The 14,066-nt window shown below is 48.1% G+C and overlaps 1 protein-coding gene across 1 annotated transcript in view; it reads right to left on the reverse strand.

The window, feature by feature from the left end:
- EXTL3 (exostosin like glycosyltransferase 3) overlaps positions 1–11,239 on the reverse strand; it is a 43,034-nt gene extending 31,795 nt beyond the window's left edge. Inside the window, exon 1 of the mRNA XM_033145181.1 lies at positions 8,675–11,239. Within this exon, the coding sequence (XP_033001072.1) occupies positions 8,675–10,822 (2,148 nt within the window). The 5' untranslated portion in view covers positions 10,823–11,239. The remainder of the gene's footprint in view (positions 1–8,674) is intronic.
- Positions 11,240–14,066: the final 2,827 nt, after the last annotated feature.

The raw sequence follows: 14,066 nt of genomic DNA on the forward strand, positions 1-14,066 counted from the left end.
ACATTCAGAGGAATAACTTGCCTGGAGAAACCTGGAGTGCTTTCTGCATAATTTGCCAGAGCTGGCAAATCTGCAAAGCTACAAGTAAGTCTTTGTCGGTGGTTTTACGTAGCACCATAAACGTTTCTGATGCTTTACTGTATTTCTCGCTCCATAGGGCGCACCAGACCATAGGGCGCACCTCGTTTTTAGAGGCGGAAACAAGAAAAAAAAATATTTTTCTGGTTTTCCTCCTCTAAAAGCCCTGTTTTTTTGAGGATCAGCTGAAAGTTTTGCAGTTTTTTTGCAAAGGGGGAAAAGCAAAGCTCCTTTTGCAAAGGGGGAAAAGCAAAGAGGAAAAGCTCAGTTTTTATGGGGTTGAACTCACATTTCTGCAGCTACTAAAGGAAAGGGAGCCTTTTCTACAGTTTCCAGACAGATAATCTAATCAGCCAGTCACATGTCGCTGCGGAAACAAACAACCTCCCTCTGCAGCACATTCAACAATGGAGGCCTGGGCAAGGGAGCAGGGCTGAAAGGGAGCCAGGGACTCTTGCTGATCAGCTGCTGAGCGGGGTCCTTTCAACACCCCCTTTTCTCTTTGTAAAATAAAAAGCATGATCCTCTTTTGGCCCCTGGGCAATTCAGCTCCAGGGACCACCATTCGCTCCATAAGACGCACGGATATTTTCCCTTACATTTTAGGAGGAAAAATGTGTGTCTTATGGAGCGAAAAATATGGTAGTATTCTTGTTGCATATGTTGCGTAAAGGAATATTCTCTTATTTTCATTTGCAGTGTCTGAATCTATTATGCCCAACAGAAATACTGTTGTTGTTGTTGTTGTTGTTGTTGTTGTTGTTGTTGTTGTTGTTGTTGTTGTTGTTGTTTTTACAAAAGTTTGTTGGGAACCCCCCCCCCCATTTCTAATTAATCCAATATGCCCAGTGGAAACTGGAACGGCAGGGTGTTTTTAAAAATCCCAGTTTAATTGACCCAGGACACGTTTGTCTTGGGCTCTGCCTTTTTCCAGCTTTGGTACTGCCTATCAGTGACTGGTTACAGGCAAGAGGAGAAAAGTTTGCCCACCCCTGGCCTAGATATTGCACGACTGCCTCGAGGATCCCTGGAAGGTAGTTGGAAAGGCAGCGCACTGCAAGCCACTTCTCATATCACACCAATTACAGGCTCCTCTCCTGGCTGAAGAGATAGCCAAGTACATTTCCTGAGCATGTTAAAAAAAGGGGGGGGAGATTTTTTATATTTTTTTTAAAAAATCAATTGCTATCGTTAAAACCGTTGCAGCTGTTTGGCATCCTCTGCTTTGAGGATGCGTCATAATTGCCATTTCCAAAAACAAGCATTTTATGTTCCAGGGAGGAGAATTCTGAGTTTGGGCAAAGCTTTCCTTAAAAAAAAAAAGAAAAAAGAAAAGCAAAATTATTTCTTCAGAAAATTCTCTCTCTTTCTCACTCTCTCTCTCTGCAAATGCAACCTGCTACTTCCTTCCAATTTTTTATAATGAAGATCAGGCTGGAGAAAACAACAAGAGCATTGCCACGCTGGTGGATCATGCCCTTCTGGAGGTTTGGAAGCCAGCGCTGGATTACACAAGGCCAGAGGGGCTGAAGGTGTAAACCAGGCACCCCCAACCTTCGGCTCTCCAGATCTTTTGAACTACAATTCCCATCATCCCTGACCACTGGTCCTGTTAGCTAGGGATCATGGGAGTTGTAGGCCAAAACATCTGGAGGGCCGCCTGGTGTAAACCCTTCCATTCCTACCCCACAAACAGGGCCAGATTTAGGTTTATATGTCCAGCTGTCCTTTGTCAACAACAAATGGTCACTGTTTTTTATGGTAACTGATGGACCTAATAGGTATCTAAAACCATTTGCACATGTTGCCATGCAACCCGTCCATGCAGAATGTAGGCACCCTATATATAGAAATGAGCAAACCAGTGCTATTTTAGAGAGCAGGCTAGCAGGCGGGGCCCATGACTTACACCATAGGAGCCTACACAACAGAAAACACTGTTGCTGTATGTAGGTTTTATTTTATTTGTTTTTTATCTTATATTTTGGAAAGGTACATTCAGTTTTTTCCCCCTTTAATTTTAGCGGGGCCCTAAGCTATAGCTTGTTTAGCTTATACGTAAATCCGGCACTGCCCACAAAGCTAGTTTGCATGTGGAAGTTCATCAAGTGATATCCTGGCACCAGATTACTCAGCCGACAACTATCAACAGGATTTACAAACCCGGTGAAAAAGTAAATTGGCACATTCCTGCATTGCAGGCGGTTGGACTAGATCAGAGCTTTCCAAAATGATCACGTTGGTGAAACACTTTTTAGACATGCTTCATTTCACAACATGGTAACTCAGTCGCACTAGCAACCCGGAGGTCAGGGCCGTCTTAAGCATATCCGGCGCCATGGTGCAAAGCTCCCTCCGGCGCCCACCCCACCCCACCCCCCGTTTCTCAGAGTTGTCCACTTTATTTAGGGAGGATGGTGCTGCCGGCAGAGCTGGAGGAGGCGGGCAGTGGCTGGAGGGCAGCTCCTCCGGTGAGGAAGAGGCAGAGGCCGGGCGTGGCACCTCCCTGGCTGCTTCGTGCCGCAGTGGCCATGGCAGACGGAGGCTCCGGGCGTGGCGCTGCTTTGGTGCCCTCGCGCCCCGTGCCACTATGGGTAAGACGCCGCTGCCAGAGGTTGGACTAACCCCTTTCCTGCCCCGGGAGAAGCAAAAAAGGGAGAGTTTGTGCTCCAGTTCGTAGTTTCTGTGTATTGGGTGCTCTGTAGCTTTGGAGACTCTGACTACTTCGCGATGCACAAGGTATACTCCTCATTATGCTGTAATTTGTTGGAGTTCATTAGCCGTCTGCTTTCGGTGCTTTGATCAGCAATCACTTTGTCACAGTCGCATTATCACTGCTCTGCACCTGGTGGTCTTATGATGCTTGAAATTGTTTCGGTGTTAATAGAAAAAAAGCAATTTTTAAATGGCGGCGGTTCTCCCCCGCCCCCTCCATCCTTAATTAGAAGGTGTGGGGGGGGGACTTCCCCAACCCCAAACGCCTTGTACTAAGTAGCTTGCAATAAATTAATAACAAGAAACGAAAGAAAAAACACACACCATGTTATAGAAGGGGAATATGTTTCATTTCCAGACTCCGGCATCAGGTTCTAAAAGCATATGGGCAGACACCTGGAATTTTCCAGCCCAATTTGCTCAGGATTAATGAATGGGAAGTACAAGCAGGCCTGTTCATGTACAAGAAGAATAAAAACTCTGCCCCAGTTTGGTGGCCCGCATAAATTGATCCAGGTTAAATGGATTTGCATGTGTTCTCTTATTTTGAACTACTTGCTGGTGTGGCTAAGAGTGAATTCAGCTGTAAATCAGGGAGCCCCCTGTTTCACTTCCAGCTCTGCAAATGAACCCCACAGCTGTCTTCGGGCGTCACTATCGTCTCAGCCTCAGTCCATCTACCTGCAATATTGGCATAACAATGCTGGTCTACAGTGGTACCTTGGTTCTCAAACGCCTTGGTACTCAAACAACTTGGAACCCAAACACTGCAAACCTGAAAGTGTTCCGGTTTGCGAACGTTTTCAGAAGCCGAACGTGCTCCGTTTTGTGTGTTACGCTTCCGATTTGAGTGCCACACTTCCGTTTGGCGTGTTACTCTGAGGTCTGTCTGTTTTTGCTGTTCATTTTGAGTTTTTGTTTTTGCGGATCTTCGTTTTTGTGACTGTGTGGACCCCAGTTCAGCTACTGACTGATTGATTGTGTGACTGCAGTACGTTGTTTATTGCTTTCATTTTACGGATCAATGGCCTCATTAGATAGTAAAATTCATGTTAAATTGCTGATTTAGGGGTTGTTTTTAAAAGTCTGGAACGGATTGATCCATTTTGCATTAGTTTCTATGGGAAAGCGCGCTTTGGTTCTGGAACGCTTTGGTTTTGGAACAGATTAAGTTCGAGAACCAAGGTACCACTGTGCCTTATAAGATTCTTGCATACCCCAAGGTAAGTCAGCAAGACCCTGGCTTCAAAGGTCTCACCAGTCATTACTCACATAGTGCCAAATGCGTTTCACATCCTAAAGAATAAGAAAGTTGCCTTTTAAACATCAGCGAAAGCCAACTTTCTCCTGGTGGGCAATTGCAGCTTCCCTGCTGTCAGGAAAACCCCCTCCCAGCGGCTGCCGGTGTCGCGGGAGCATTTGGAGTACAGGGACCCATGTCCGCTGTTTACGAGCTCCTCCTCCCCCTCCGAGAGCGGAAGCGACCATTTCCCAAGCGGGGAGGTGGAGGTGGAGTCAGCACGGCAGGGCAGGGGCTCAGAAGGGGTCAGAGAGCCTCAGCACCGCAGGGAAAGTGGGGATAGAGGTCAGGTTCCCACGCTCAGAGGTCGGATGCAGGAAGGACGTGGGAGAGGGAGGCAGGGGTTTAGAATCCCGCGGCTTTTTTGCTGGACAAAGAACTGGAAGACTTCATTCCGGGACTCTGCTGAGGATTGAGATGGACGTATGAACTTACTCTGCACTGTAAATAGCCTTCACAATAAAGAACTTAGTTTCTAGAAGCTCTGCATCTGGCGCGTTACTCATGAGCAACCACTGAACGTTCTGACACCTGCAGTTCGACAGATTCATAGTACAAAGTGCATAACTTCGTGGCACCAAAAGCAAAAAAAAATTATAGGAGTCACGGGCTATCAAAAGGCTGGGCTTCCAGACAGATTTGGCTACATGGAAATATGTGGAGAGATTCTGCAGATTCCCTAAACGCCTGAGGCACCTGAGCCCCCTGTCTCTGTCTCAACAAAAATTCCAGTGCAAGACTAACTGGGCACTGCTGTTTGGCATAGGGAGCCTAAGAGGGTCTTGCAGATTCTTTAAGCAGCTAATTATGGCTTCCTTGCAGAAAGGTATGCCTTACACCCTGAAAATCCTGAGAGGGCTTTCAGCTCGCAGTCATGTACATCACAAGCTACAACCTCCTATTCCTACTTCTTGCAGCCTTGAAGGATGAACTGGTACACATCAGACAGAAGTCAATCAAATATGGACCACAGAAGCCGACAGCAGTTTTATCTTATTTCTCATTTTTGTTTTTTTAAAAAAATGCAGTTGGGCTCCATCTATTTTCACCAGAGATTTTATCCCACAGGTTTTATGTACTCTGCCTTTAACGAGCTATTGCCAATTAAAATGGGGCAAGCTGAAACTTGCAAATAAATAACAAGACGTTCCCATTAACATTCCTCTAATCAGAGCAAATTCAGGGTTGTAGGCAGAGGTGGACTAATTTGGGGGAGATCTGCCGGGTTGTTAAGAGACCTGCGCAGTGCGCATCCTTATGTACATCGTGCCCAAGATTCTGCAAATGCGACGAAGGAGTTAATTTTATTTTAGGTAGGCATTATTTCAAGGGTTTTGTTTAAAAGAAGAGGAAAAGACGCAGCAGGACTAATGTGAATGTTCATTTCACAGTGACATGAGCAATTGTAACTCATTTTGCTGCTCCTGGAAGAAAGATAATCTTTTCATTCACTCCTGCCTGTGAGCAGTGTGATTTACTAGTCAGAAACAATAAGATGAAATATTAAGAATAAGTTCATTTCATGGGGTGCTCAGATCCCTAAAGTCAAAACGGGAGCCGGCGTCTCCGTGCCCCAGTCTCCTGGAAGCTCCATGTTTCCCTTCTGCTACAAAATACCACCTTCCTCTGCTTTTGGCATCTCTGCATCTGTTTTCTGAGTTTTCTTTTTTCTTTTAGTGTTATAACTCTCCATAAAGGTAAAGGTAAGATAAAGGACCGCTGGACGGTTAAGTCCAGTCAAAGGCGACTATGGGGTTGCGGCGCTCATCTCGCTTTCAGGCCGAGGGAGCCGGCGTTTGTCCGCAGACAGCTTTCTGGGTCATGTGGCCAGCAAGACTAAACCACTTCTGGCACAACGGGACACCCTAATGGAAGCCAGAGTGCACGGAAACGCCGTTTACCTTCCCGCTGCAGCGGTACCTATTTGTCTACTTGCACTGGTGTGCTTTCAAACTGCTAGGTTGGCAGGAGCCGGGACCGAGCAACGGGAGCTCACTCCGCTGCAGGGATTCGAACCGCCAACCTTCTGATAGGTAAGCCCAAGAGGCTCTGTGGTTTAGACCACTGCATCCATATTCACAAGAGACTTTAGGCTGGCTGAGGATAGGCCAGGGTACAAGGCGAAAAAAACCTACCCAATACCCCGGCCCAAACTGGTGTCAAGGGGAAAGGGGCACCATTGTCAAAATACCCATTGAATGCCCCCTGGCCTTTACTGACTGTGTGACCTTCAGTGAAAACACAACTCACATCTGCATCCAAATGCTCACTTTTTCCATCCACAGAGAGATTATCTCTTGGATGTGCATCACCCATGCACAAGCCACAAACATTTTCACAGGTGCACACTTTCCTTACATGCACAGCTAACCCCAGTATCTGCACAAACCCCAGATCAAGTTGTGAGGCTCAGTCGTCAAACGCATCAAAAATGGCACATTCAAAAATAGAAACGACTGACTGGCTAGGGCGGCAAAAAAAAACAAAAAAAAAACCCCACAGTATATATTTTAAAAAACAGAAAAGTGCTCCAGACAAGATATTTTTGAAAGAAGTCTCACTAGTGTAGGAAACAAGTAGCCGTTTGTGTTCCACCCTCGCCCAGTGTGACAGCACACAATTGTTCAGAGTTTAAATTTGTTTATTTTCTTTTTTTTAAAAAAAAGCTTTTAGCGAGCTATGAATTGTTCTGCACTTGAACATGCTCTCTCTCTCCCTCTCTCTCTCTTTATCTTGCATGTAAACTGCCTGGACCAAGAAGCAACTCAAGAGAAGCAAATGAGACACTTTTAAGATATGTAATTTAAATCATATTCCTTTGTCCTTTTGTGCCACAGCATCAGTCCATTTAGGACCATTTGGCTACTCTGCTTGTTGACGGGCGTCCTTGAAAAAGCACATTAACGGCACCCGCAGCGAATGACTTCATCCCTTCACAATTCTGGTAGGCCTCACAATCACTGCAAAGTCCTGACTGCAAGGGAGCCGTAACTCTGTTTTAGGGGCCGTAAGGAAGTTGCATGGTGTAGCAAACTAGTATCTGAGGAGTAGAGAGAAGCGCCCTTCCTTCAGGGGATGGAAGAAACACAGGCCGCAATAGCTCACTTTTATTCCACCCAATAAAAAGCACTGCCAGCACCCTGGCACTTTGTGGCTTGAGAGGACTTATTCCAGGCCCTCAACAGGAGCAGTCCTTCAACCGAAACTATTAAACTAAAACAGTCATCTTCCACACGGCTTTAAAAGCAAAACATCCATTTCCCACAAGTTCTCTGCTTGCAGGCTGAACATGTTGAGATGTTACCCATGTAAGGATGTACATTCTCCTTTCGACGATAAAGAAGCAGGTCAAGACTCCTTCCTCTGACCGGGGATACGCAAGGGAGAGGGTGAACTTCTACTGCACCAAGCTGCAGAGCCACTGCCCTGAAGCCCAGCAGGTGACCAGACACTCAAGGGACAAGACTGGCTCATCCCCATCTCCCTTGGGCAACCAAAGTTGTATCAGTTACAGGTGGGTAGCCGTGTTGGTCTGCCATAGTCAAAACAAAATCAAAAATTCTTTCCAGTAGCACCTTAGAGACAAACTGAGTTTGTTCTTGGTATGAGCTTTTGTGTGCATGCACACGAAAGCTCAGTTTGTATCAGCTCAGTTTGTATCAGTTTAGTAGCTAGCCATGAGAGAAGGTACTACTAAAGGTAAAGGTACCCCTGACTGTTTTTAGGTCCAGTCGCGGACGACTCTGGGGTTGCGCGCTCATCTCGCTCTATGGGCCGAGGGAGCCGCTGTTTGTCCGCAGGCAGCTTCCGGGTCATGTGGCTTCCGGCGAACCAAAGCAGCGCACGGAAATGCTGTTTACCTTCCCGCCGGAGCGGTACCTATTTATCTACTTGCACTGGTGTGCTTTCAAACTGCTAGGTGGGCAGGAGCTGGGACAGAGCAATGGGAGCTCACGCCATTGTGGGGATTCGAACCGCTGACCTCCTGACCGGCAAGCCCTAGACTCTGTGGTTTAACCCACAGCGCCACCCAAGAAGCTACTAGTGAATGGCCATAAAGCCATCTTTCCTAGAAACATGGTCAGTTCTAAGGAGCCCTTGCTATTACCTCTGTTCCTTCAGCTGCAGAGCAACTTGGACTTGATCCATTACTACCCTCTGGCCAAACAGCCTACAAATCTCCACTCTGAACTTGCTGCCTGGACTTTGGGACTCACATGAGGAACTTGGAGTCTGCTTTGCTCCAAGCCTTGCAAAGACTTGCCCAGAGGATAAGATTGTAGGTACTTTTACAGTATTTCCATACAGAATTGGATTCTGAGACTATGCTGGTGGAATCAGGCAACCAGTTCCTTCTCTCTCTCTCTCTCTCTCTCTCTCACACACACACACACACACACACTGCCCACTGCAAGTATTTGGAAGAATCTAAACCAGAATTTATTTCTTTTTTTACGGTGCATCTAAAAACATAATGCACAACCCTCAACGCTCCCCGTTGCAAGAGAAGAATTCTGAAGCCTCTCCACTTCAATCCTTGGAGAGAGGCAAAAGAAGCCAAATATTTCCCACTGTTCTTACCACAATTGGGACGCCGATGTCCGGCCACAGGAGGTCCTCTGATGGCAGCTTGGGAGAATTCCAGACCACCACCACTTTGTTTAAGTAGGGGAGGCCGTTGAGCCTCTCCAGGGAGTTCATGAGCACTTCCTCTCGCTCGTAGGTCAGCATGACGACAGTGAACTGCTCCCTGGGGACGTTTCCTCCCAGCGCGGCTTGGAACTCCTTCCCGGAGCCGCCAGCTCCTCCTCCGATGGGCCGGAACCCGGTCCCAGATCCGAGGAACTTGGCTTCCGATGGCAGGACAGGGTCAAAGGGTGTGTGGGGGAAGAGGTGGAAAGGGCCGGGGGCAGAGTTCCAGTTTCTGTAAATATCCATCGCGGTGAGGGTAAAATTGCGCAGGTATTTGGGTGAGGAGTATGGCGGCTCTGTCTCCACCGGCCCCAAGTCTAAGTCCCCATTGTCGGCCATGTTTGGGTCTGTGCCAGCAGCCTTTCCGGACCGGTGGGGGATCTCCACCGCAGCCTCCTCCCGGATGGGGACGGCCGGGATTTGGATTCGAGTCCTTATGATAGCTAGAACTGTGCTGAAGACGCTGTCTGAGGTGGAAAAGTAGGTCTCCCACAGAAAGCGGCCCTGCCTCCTCATGGCCAGGAGGTCGTTGTCAGAAATGCTCCGCAGAAGAAAGTGCACTTCCGTGATACGTGGCTTTGGTATGATTAAGGCTGCCTCGTTCCACCGGATCACATCGTGGTAGGGCAGCTGGACCTGCTCTCCGAGGATCACCGGGATCGCCCCAACCTCCAGGGCCTCAAAAAGGCGCATTGCGCACCCAGCAGAGATGACAAGGTGGGTGTCCCCCGGGGTGATTATCAGTGCAAAAGTAGATAGTTTCAGTAGCTCTAGTCTGTCTTCCCTTTCTCCACAAAGAGCCCACTCAGTGGGCAGGCTTGCCTTCGGCTGGTTCTTACACGTGAATTCCACCAAGACAAAGTCCAGCTTGCTGTCTTGGACAGCCTTCAGGGTGGTAATGATCCTGTCATCATAGTCTGCCGGGGCGTTGCCTTCGATTTCTTCTTCAAACGAGCGCACTTCTTGCAAGCTGGACCGGAGAGACTCGACCTTCTCCCCTTGGAAACTGAACAGGTATTTCCGCTTGACCGGCACCTGGGGCGGGATCTCTAGGAAATTGGGCTCGGACATGGCATGGACAAGAGGGGACACCACAATATCGAACCCCGGGCGGTACTGTACATCGTAAAAGGTGGACTGGGCGACCATGGCGCGCCCCGTGCTGACATTATAAAGGAAGTTCTGAGTTTCCGACTTCCTGGACAAGTTGATGATCAGGTGATTGTGCCCGTCAGTCCTCCAATAGGGCAGCGTGTGCAACTGTTGCTCGAGTTCAGTAGGTTTTGGCATGACAGGCTCTTGCATTTCCCCCACGAGGATTATGTACAAACAGGCAATGTTCGCGTTTTCAGTAACGTACACATTAGTTCTGACAGTGGACTCAAAGGCTTGCTTAATTAAGGGATCTAACGAGCTCCCGAAATCGAACTGGTCGCTGTTGTAGACATACACGGGGAAGCCGGAGGTCAGCGGGCAGCGGGAGTAGTCGAAGCAGTTGTGTAGCCGGCAGCTCCTGTGGGATTTTGGCAGGGGGAAGTTGGAGTCGTCCTTGTCCGGCAGCAGCCGGATGGGTAGGGAGAGCTTGGGTTGGTTCTGCGCCATAAGTTCTTTGTAGGAGTGCTCCGTCTGGCTGATGACATTCTTCAGCTGCAGGAGGTCCTGCTTGGCGTTCTCAATGCTCTTCTTGCAGGCTTCGATCTTGAGGTTCAGCTTGGCGATCTCGCTGTTCAGCTCCTGCCTCTTGGCTTCCAGCTGCAGTAGCTCCTCGCTAACCGACTCCCGGATGCGGCAGAGGTCCTGGACGTGCTTCACCTCGCACAGCTCGTTGCCCGTGCGCGGCCCGAAAATGCGCTTGCCGGCGTCGTCCGCGTCGTCTATGGTGGTTAGGTAGTAATGGGCGATGAGGGGGAAGAAGACCAGGATGATGAACAAGGTGAAGCTGAGCCAAGTGAGTCGAATGCGGCTGGACCATCGCAGCATCCAGGGTTGGCCTCCGTTGCCTACCCCTCCATTCCGCAACATGGTATACCCGGTCATGAGTCCAAGAGTTGGTGCTGCCCCTCTTATCACGTTGGATCAGTAGCCATAACCAAGGCGGTTTTTACCGGCAAGGCTCCAGGAGGAAAGGCTATTGTGCCCGCTGGACAAAGGGCCAATAGAATGGAAATTTCATCTTCTCTTTGAGACGGCGGACGCAACTTCCGATCCAGTTAGAACCAAGGACGAAACTCTTCTTCTTGGCCTCCAGTTAACTGGGTGTTGCTAGGAGAGCATGGGCAGGGCCGTCACGACAATCAGTTGCCCCCTCCGGGCCAGAGAAACGCAACAGGAGCAAGGGAACCTTCAATGTCACCCTCCACATTCTGTATTAACATCCAATGAACGAGACAAGCAGGGGGAAGCTCATGCAATCATGATTCTTTGACGCCTCTGTGCTGCCAGGATTTCACCATTCCTAAAGAGAGAGAGAGAGAGAGCAATATAAGATGTGCCTCCTTCATTACATTACAAAAACAGAGACCAGGAAAGCATTCATAAAGAGAACATCCTTCCTTCTGCCTAGATCTGACCTGCGGCTTATACAGTAAGCTCACAACTTATGTTGCACATTCAACTTTATGCGCTTGGTGAAAACTTAAAAAAATAAAATAAAATAGAAAGGGGGTGGGCATCCAGGGGGGGAACACTTTGGTAATCCCACCTGCCATGGCATCCTATGAATTTTCACTATATGCAATTTTGGCTTGAAGCATTATACCCTGTGTAAGTTGCAGGCTTACTGTAAAGCAAAGCTGGGCACATGCTGCTTGGGCTGTGGTCAGATGCTACGTTCCAAACTTGATACAAGAAAGTCCTGGGACAGCCAATGCCCACCGTTCTTCATATAAAGCGTTACTACACAAAACCCCTCTCTCACTCAAATTAGAATCATGGAGTAGTAGAGTTGGAAGGGTCATCGGTCTACATAGCTCGAAACATTTCAGAACCAGGGCTCACTTTTAACCCAAACATGCATTTGGGGTATAGCTGTCAAGTTCTCCCTTATTTTAAGGGAAATTCCATTATGCCGAATAGGCTTCCTCGTGAGAAAAGGTAAAACTTGACAGCTATGATTTGGGGATCCATTTATTAACCTTTTACCATATATTTGCATGGTGGTAGTGCTCCTGTTGCAACCCAACTTGGATCAGGCCCACAGCCCGCTAGTCGGTCCCTACCCCACCCGTTGAAGACCAGTGATTCAACCCAAACTCCTGTAATGCAGAAATCACAGCTGAAGCATCCCTGACAGATGGACACCCAACCTCTGTTTAAAAACCTCCAACGAATTATTATGGAGGTCTTCGGGGGTGGAGTAAATAGTTATTTGTTCTATTGTTCCTTGATGTATTACATTCATCAAACTTTGCAATAACTGTTAGTGACTCAAAAATGAGAAATATCTGCTGAAGAGATTCTTATTATTCTGAACCTAGATATTGTTCTTGAAAATAAATAAAAGTACACAAAAAACCCCACCACCCACCAATGAAGGAGAGTTCATCACCTTCGGGGGTCATCCGTTCCACTGCTGAACAGCTTTTGCCATCAGAAAGCTCTTCCTAATGTCACCTTGGAATCTCGTTTCTTGTACAGTGGTGCCTCGCAAGACGAAATTAATTCGTTCCGCGAGTCGTTTCGTATTGCGAAAATTTCGTCTTGTGAAGCACGGTTTCCCATAGGAATGCATTGAAATTTTTGTCTTGCGAAGCACGACCATAGAAAAATTCGTCTTGCGAGTCACCAAAAAAATCGCAAAACCCTTCCGTCTAGTGAGTTTTTCGTTGCGCGAGGCATTCGTCTTGCGAGGTACCACTGTAATTTGAATCCATTGGTTGGAGTCCTAACCTCTACACCAGGGGTCAGCAACCTTTATCAGCCGTGGGCCGGTCCACCGTCCCTCAGACCATGTGGTGGGCCAGACTATATTTGGGGGGGGGTGAATGAATTCCTATGCCCCACATATTCTACTCATGTAAAAACACCAGGCAGGCCCCCCCCCCAAAATAACCCAGAGATGCATTTTAAATAAAAGGACACATTCTACTCATGTAAAAAAACACTGATTCCTGGACCGTCCACGGGCCGGAGTGAGAAGGCGATTGGTCCGTATCCGGCCCACGGGCCTTAGGTTGCCTATCCCTGCTCTACACACAGATTTGTTCGAACTCACCACGCAAGCCTGGATCAAATATGGGTGGGGCGGAGGCCCTCTGATGCCAAGCTCAAAATACAACATTAGGCCGGTCTCCCTTGATTTCACCCAACTTTGGCAAAATGCCAGGACGCCAAATGATTAGAACAGAAGAGCAGCTGCAATTTTCTGAGCTGGAACTTTACATACAATGCCAGTCTTTGTCTGCGTCAGATCCTGCACCTTTAGAAACAAGCAGCTTACATAGGTTTCTGCCACCTTTGATGCAAATGACACAGGAAAGTACATTGCGGAGAAGGGGGTAGAATATTCGCACTCTATAAAATTAAAGGACGAGAAAAAGGGAAGGAAACGTTGCGGTAATCCACGGAAAGGCGGCAGACTTAAAGGATGAAGAGCGATTCTTCACATATGACATAATTAGCAGTGGAATTTATTGCCAAGCCATGATGGACACAAGCAGCTTTCTTTCAAGAGAGAAAGAGAGAGGGAGAGGGAGAGGGAGAGGGAGAGGGAGAGGGAGAGGAGAGCATTTTTGTGTGAATATTGCGCCAAGCTTAGACAGCAAGGGCACGTGAGACAGCCATTCTTGGTAGTCGCCCCATAATGGTGGAAGACTCTTTCCTCGGAGCAAAGGTGAGGAACCTGAAGCCTAGAGGATGAATACAGGGCCCCCCAGGCTTCTCTATATGGTGCTAAGAACTCCCCCCAAGCTGCCACCACCCTCACGGGCCCTGCTCTGCACCCTCCATGAGACCTTTAGCCTGAGTGGAACCTGTCCTTGCAATGGGATCAAGCCTTTTGCTTGCCTCTCTCGCTCCCCACCCCCCCACCCCCACCCCCCGTGTAGAAACAAATGGCTTTTTTGGTGAAGTACCTTGGAATGCAGCCTACTGTACAAAAGGACGAATCACACCCTTTGCTCCTCTCGCTTTTGCCTCTGCGACTACCCACCACTGGCTTGCAGCCCCCAGTAAGGCTCGGCAATGCATCAATATATTGTCGAAAACCTGGAAATATATCGCAAATCATGTGTGTGCGTGTGCGCTATGCAAAAATCACAATGTGGGGAAAACTGTGAAGCCA

The sequence above is a fragment of the Lacerta agilis genome, chromosome 3 (genome assembly GCF_009819535.1).
Source record: "Lacerta agilis isolate rLacAgi1 chromosome 3, rLacAgi1.pri, whole genome shotgun sequence".
NCBI lineage: Eukaryota > Metazoa > Chordata > Lepidosauria > Squamata > Lacertidae > Lacerta > Lacerta agilis.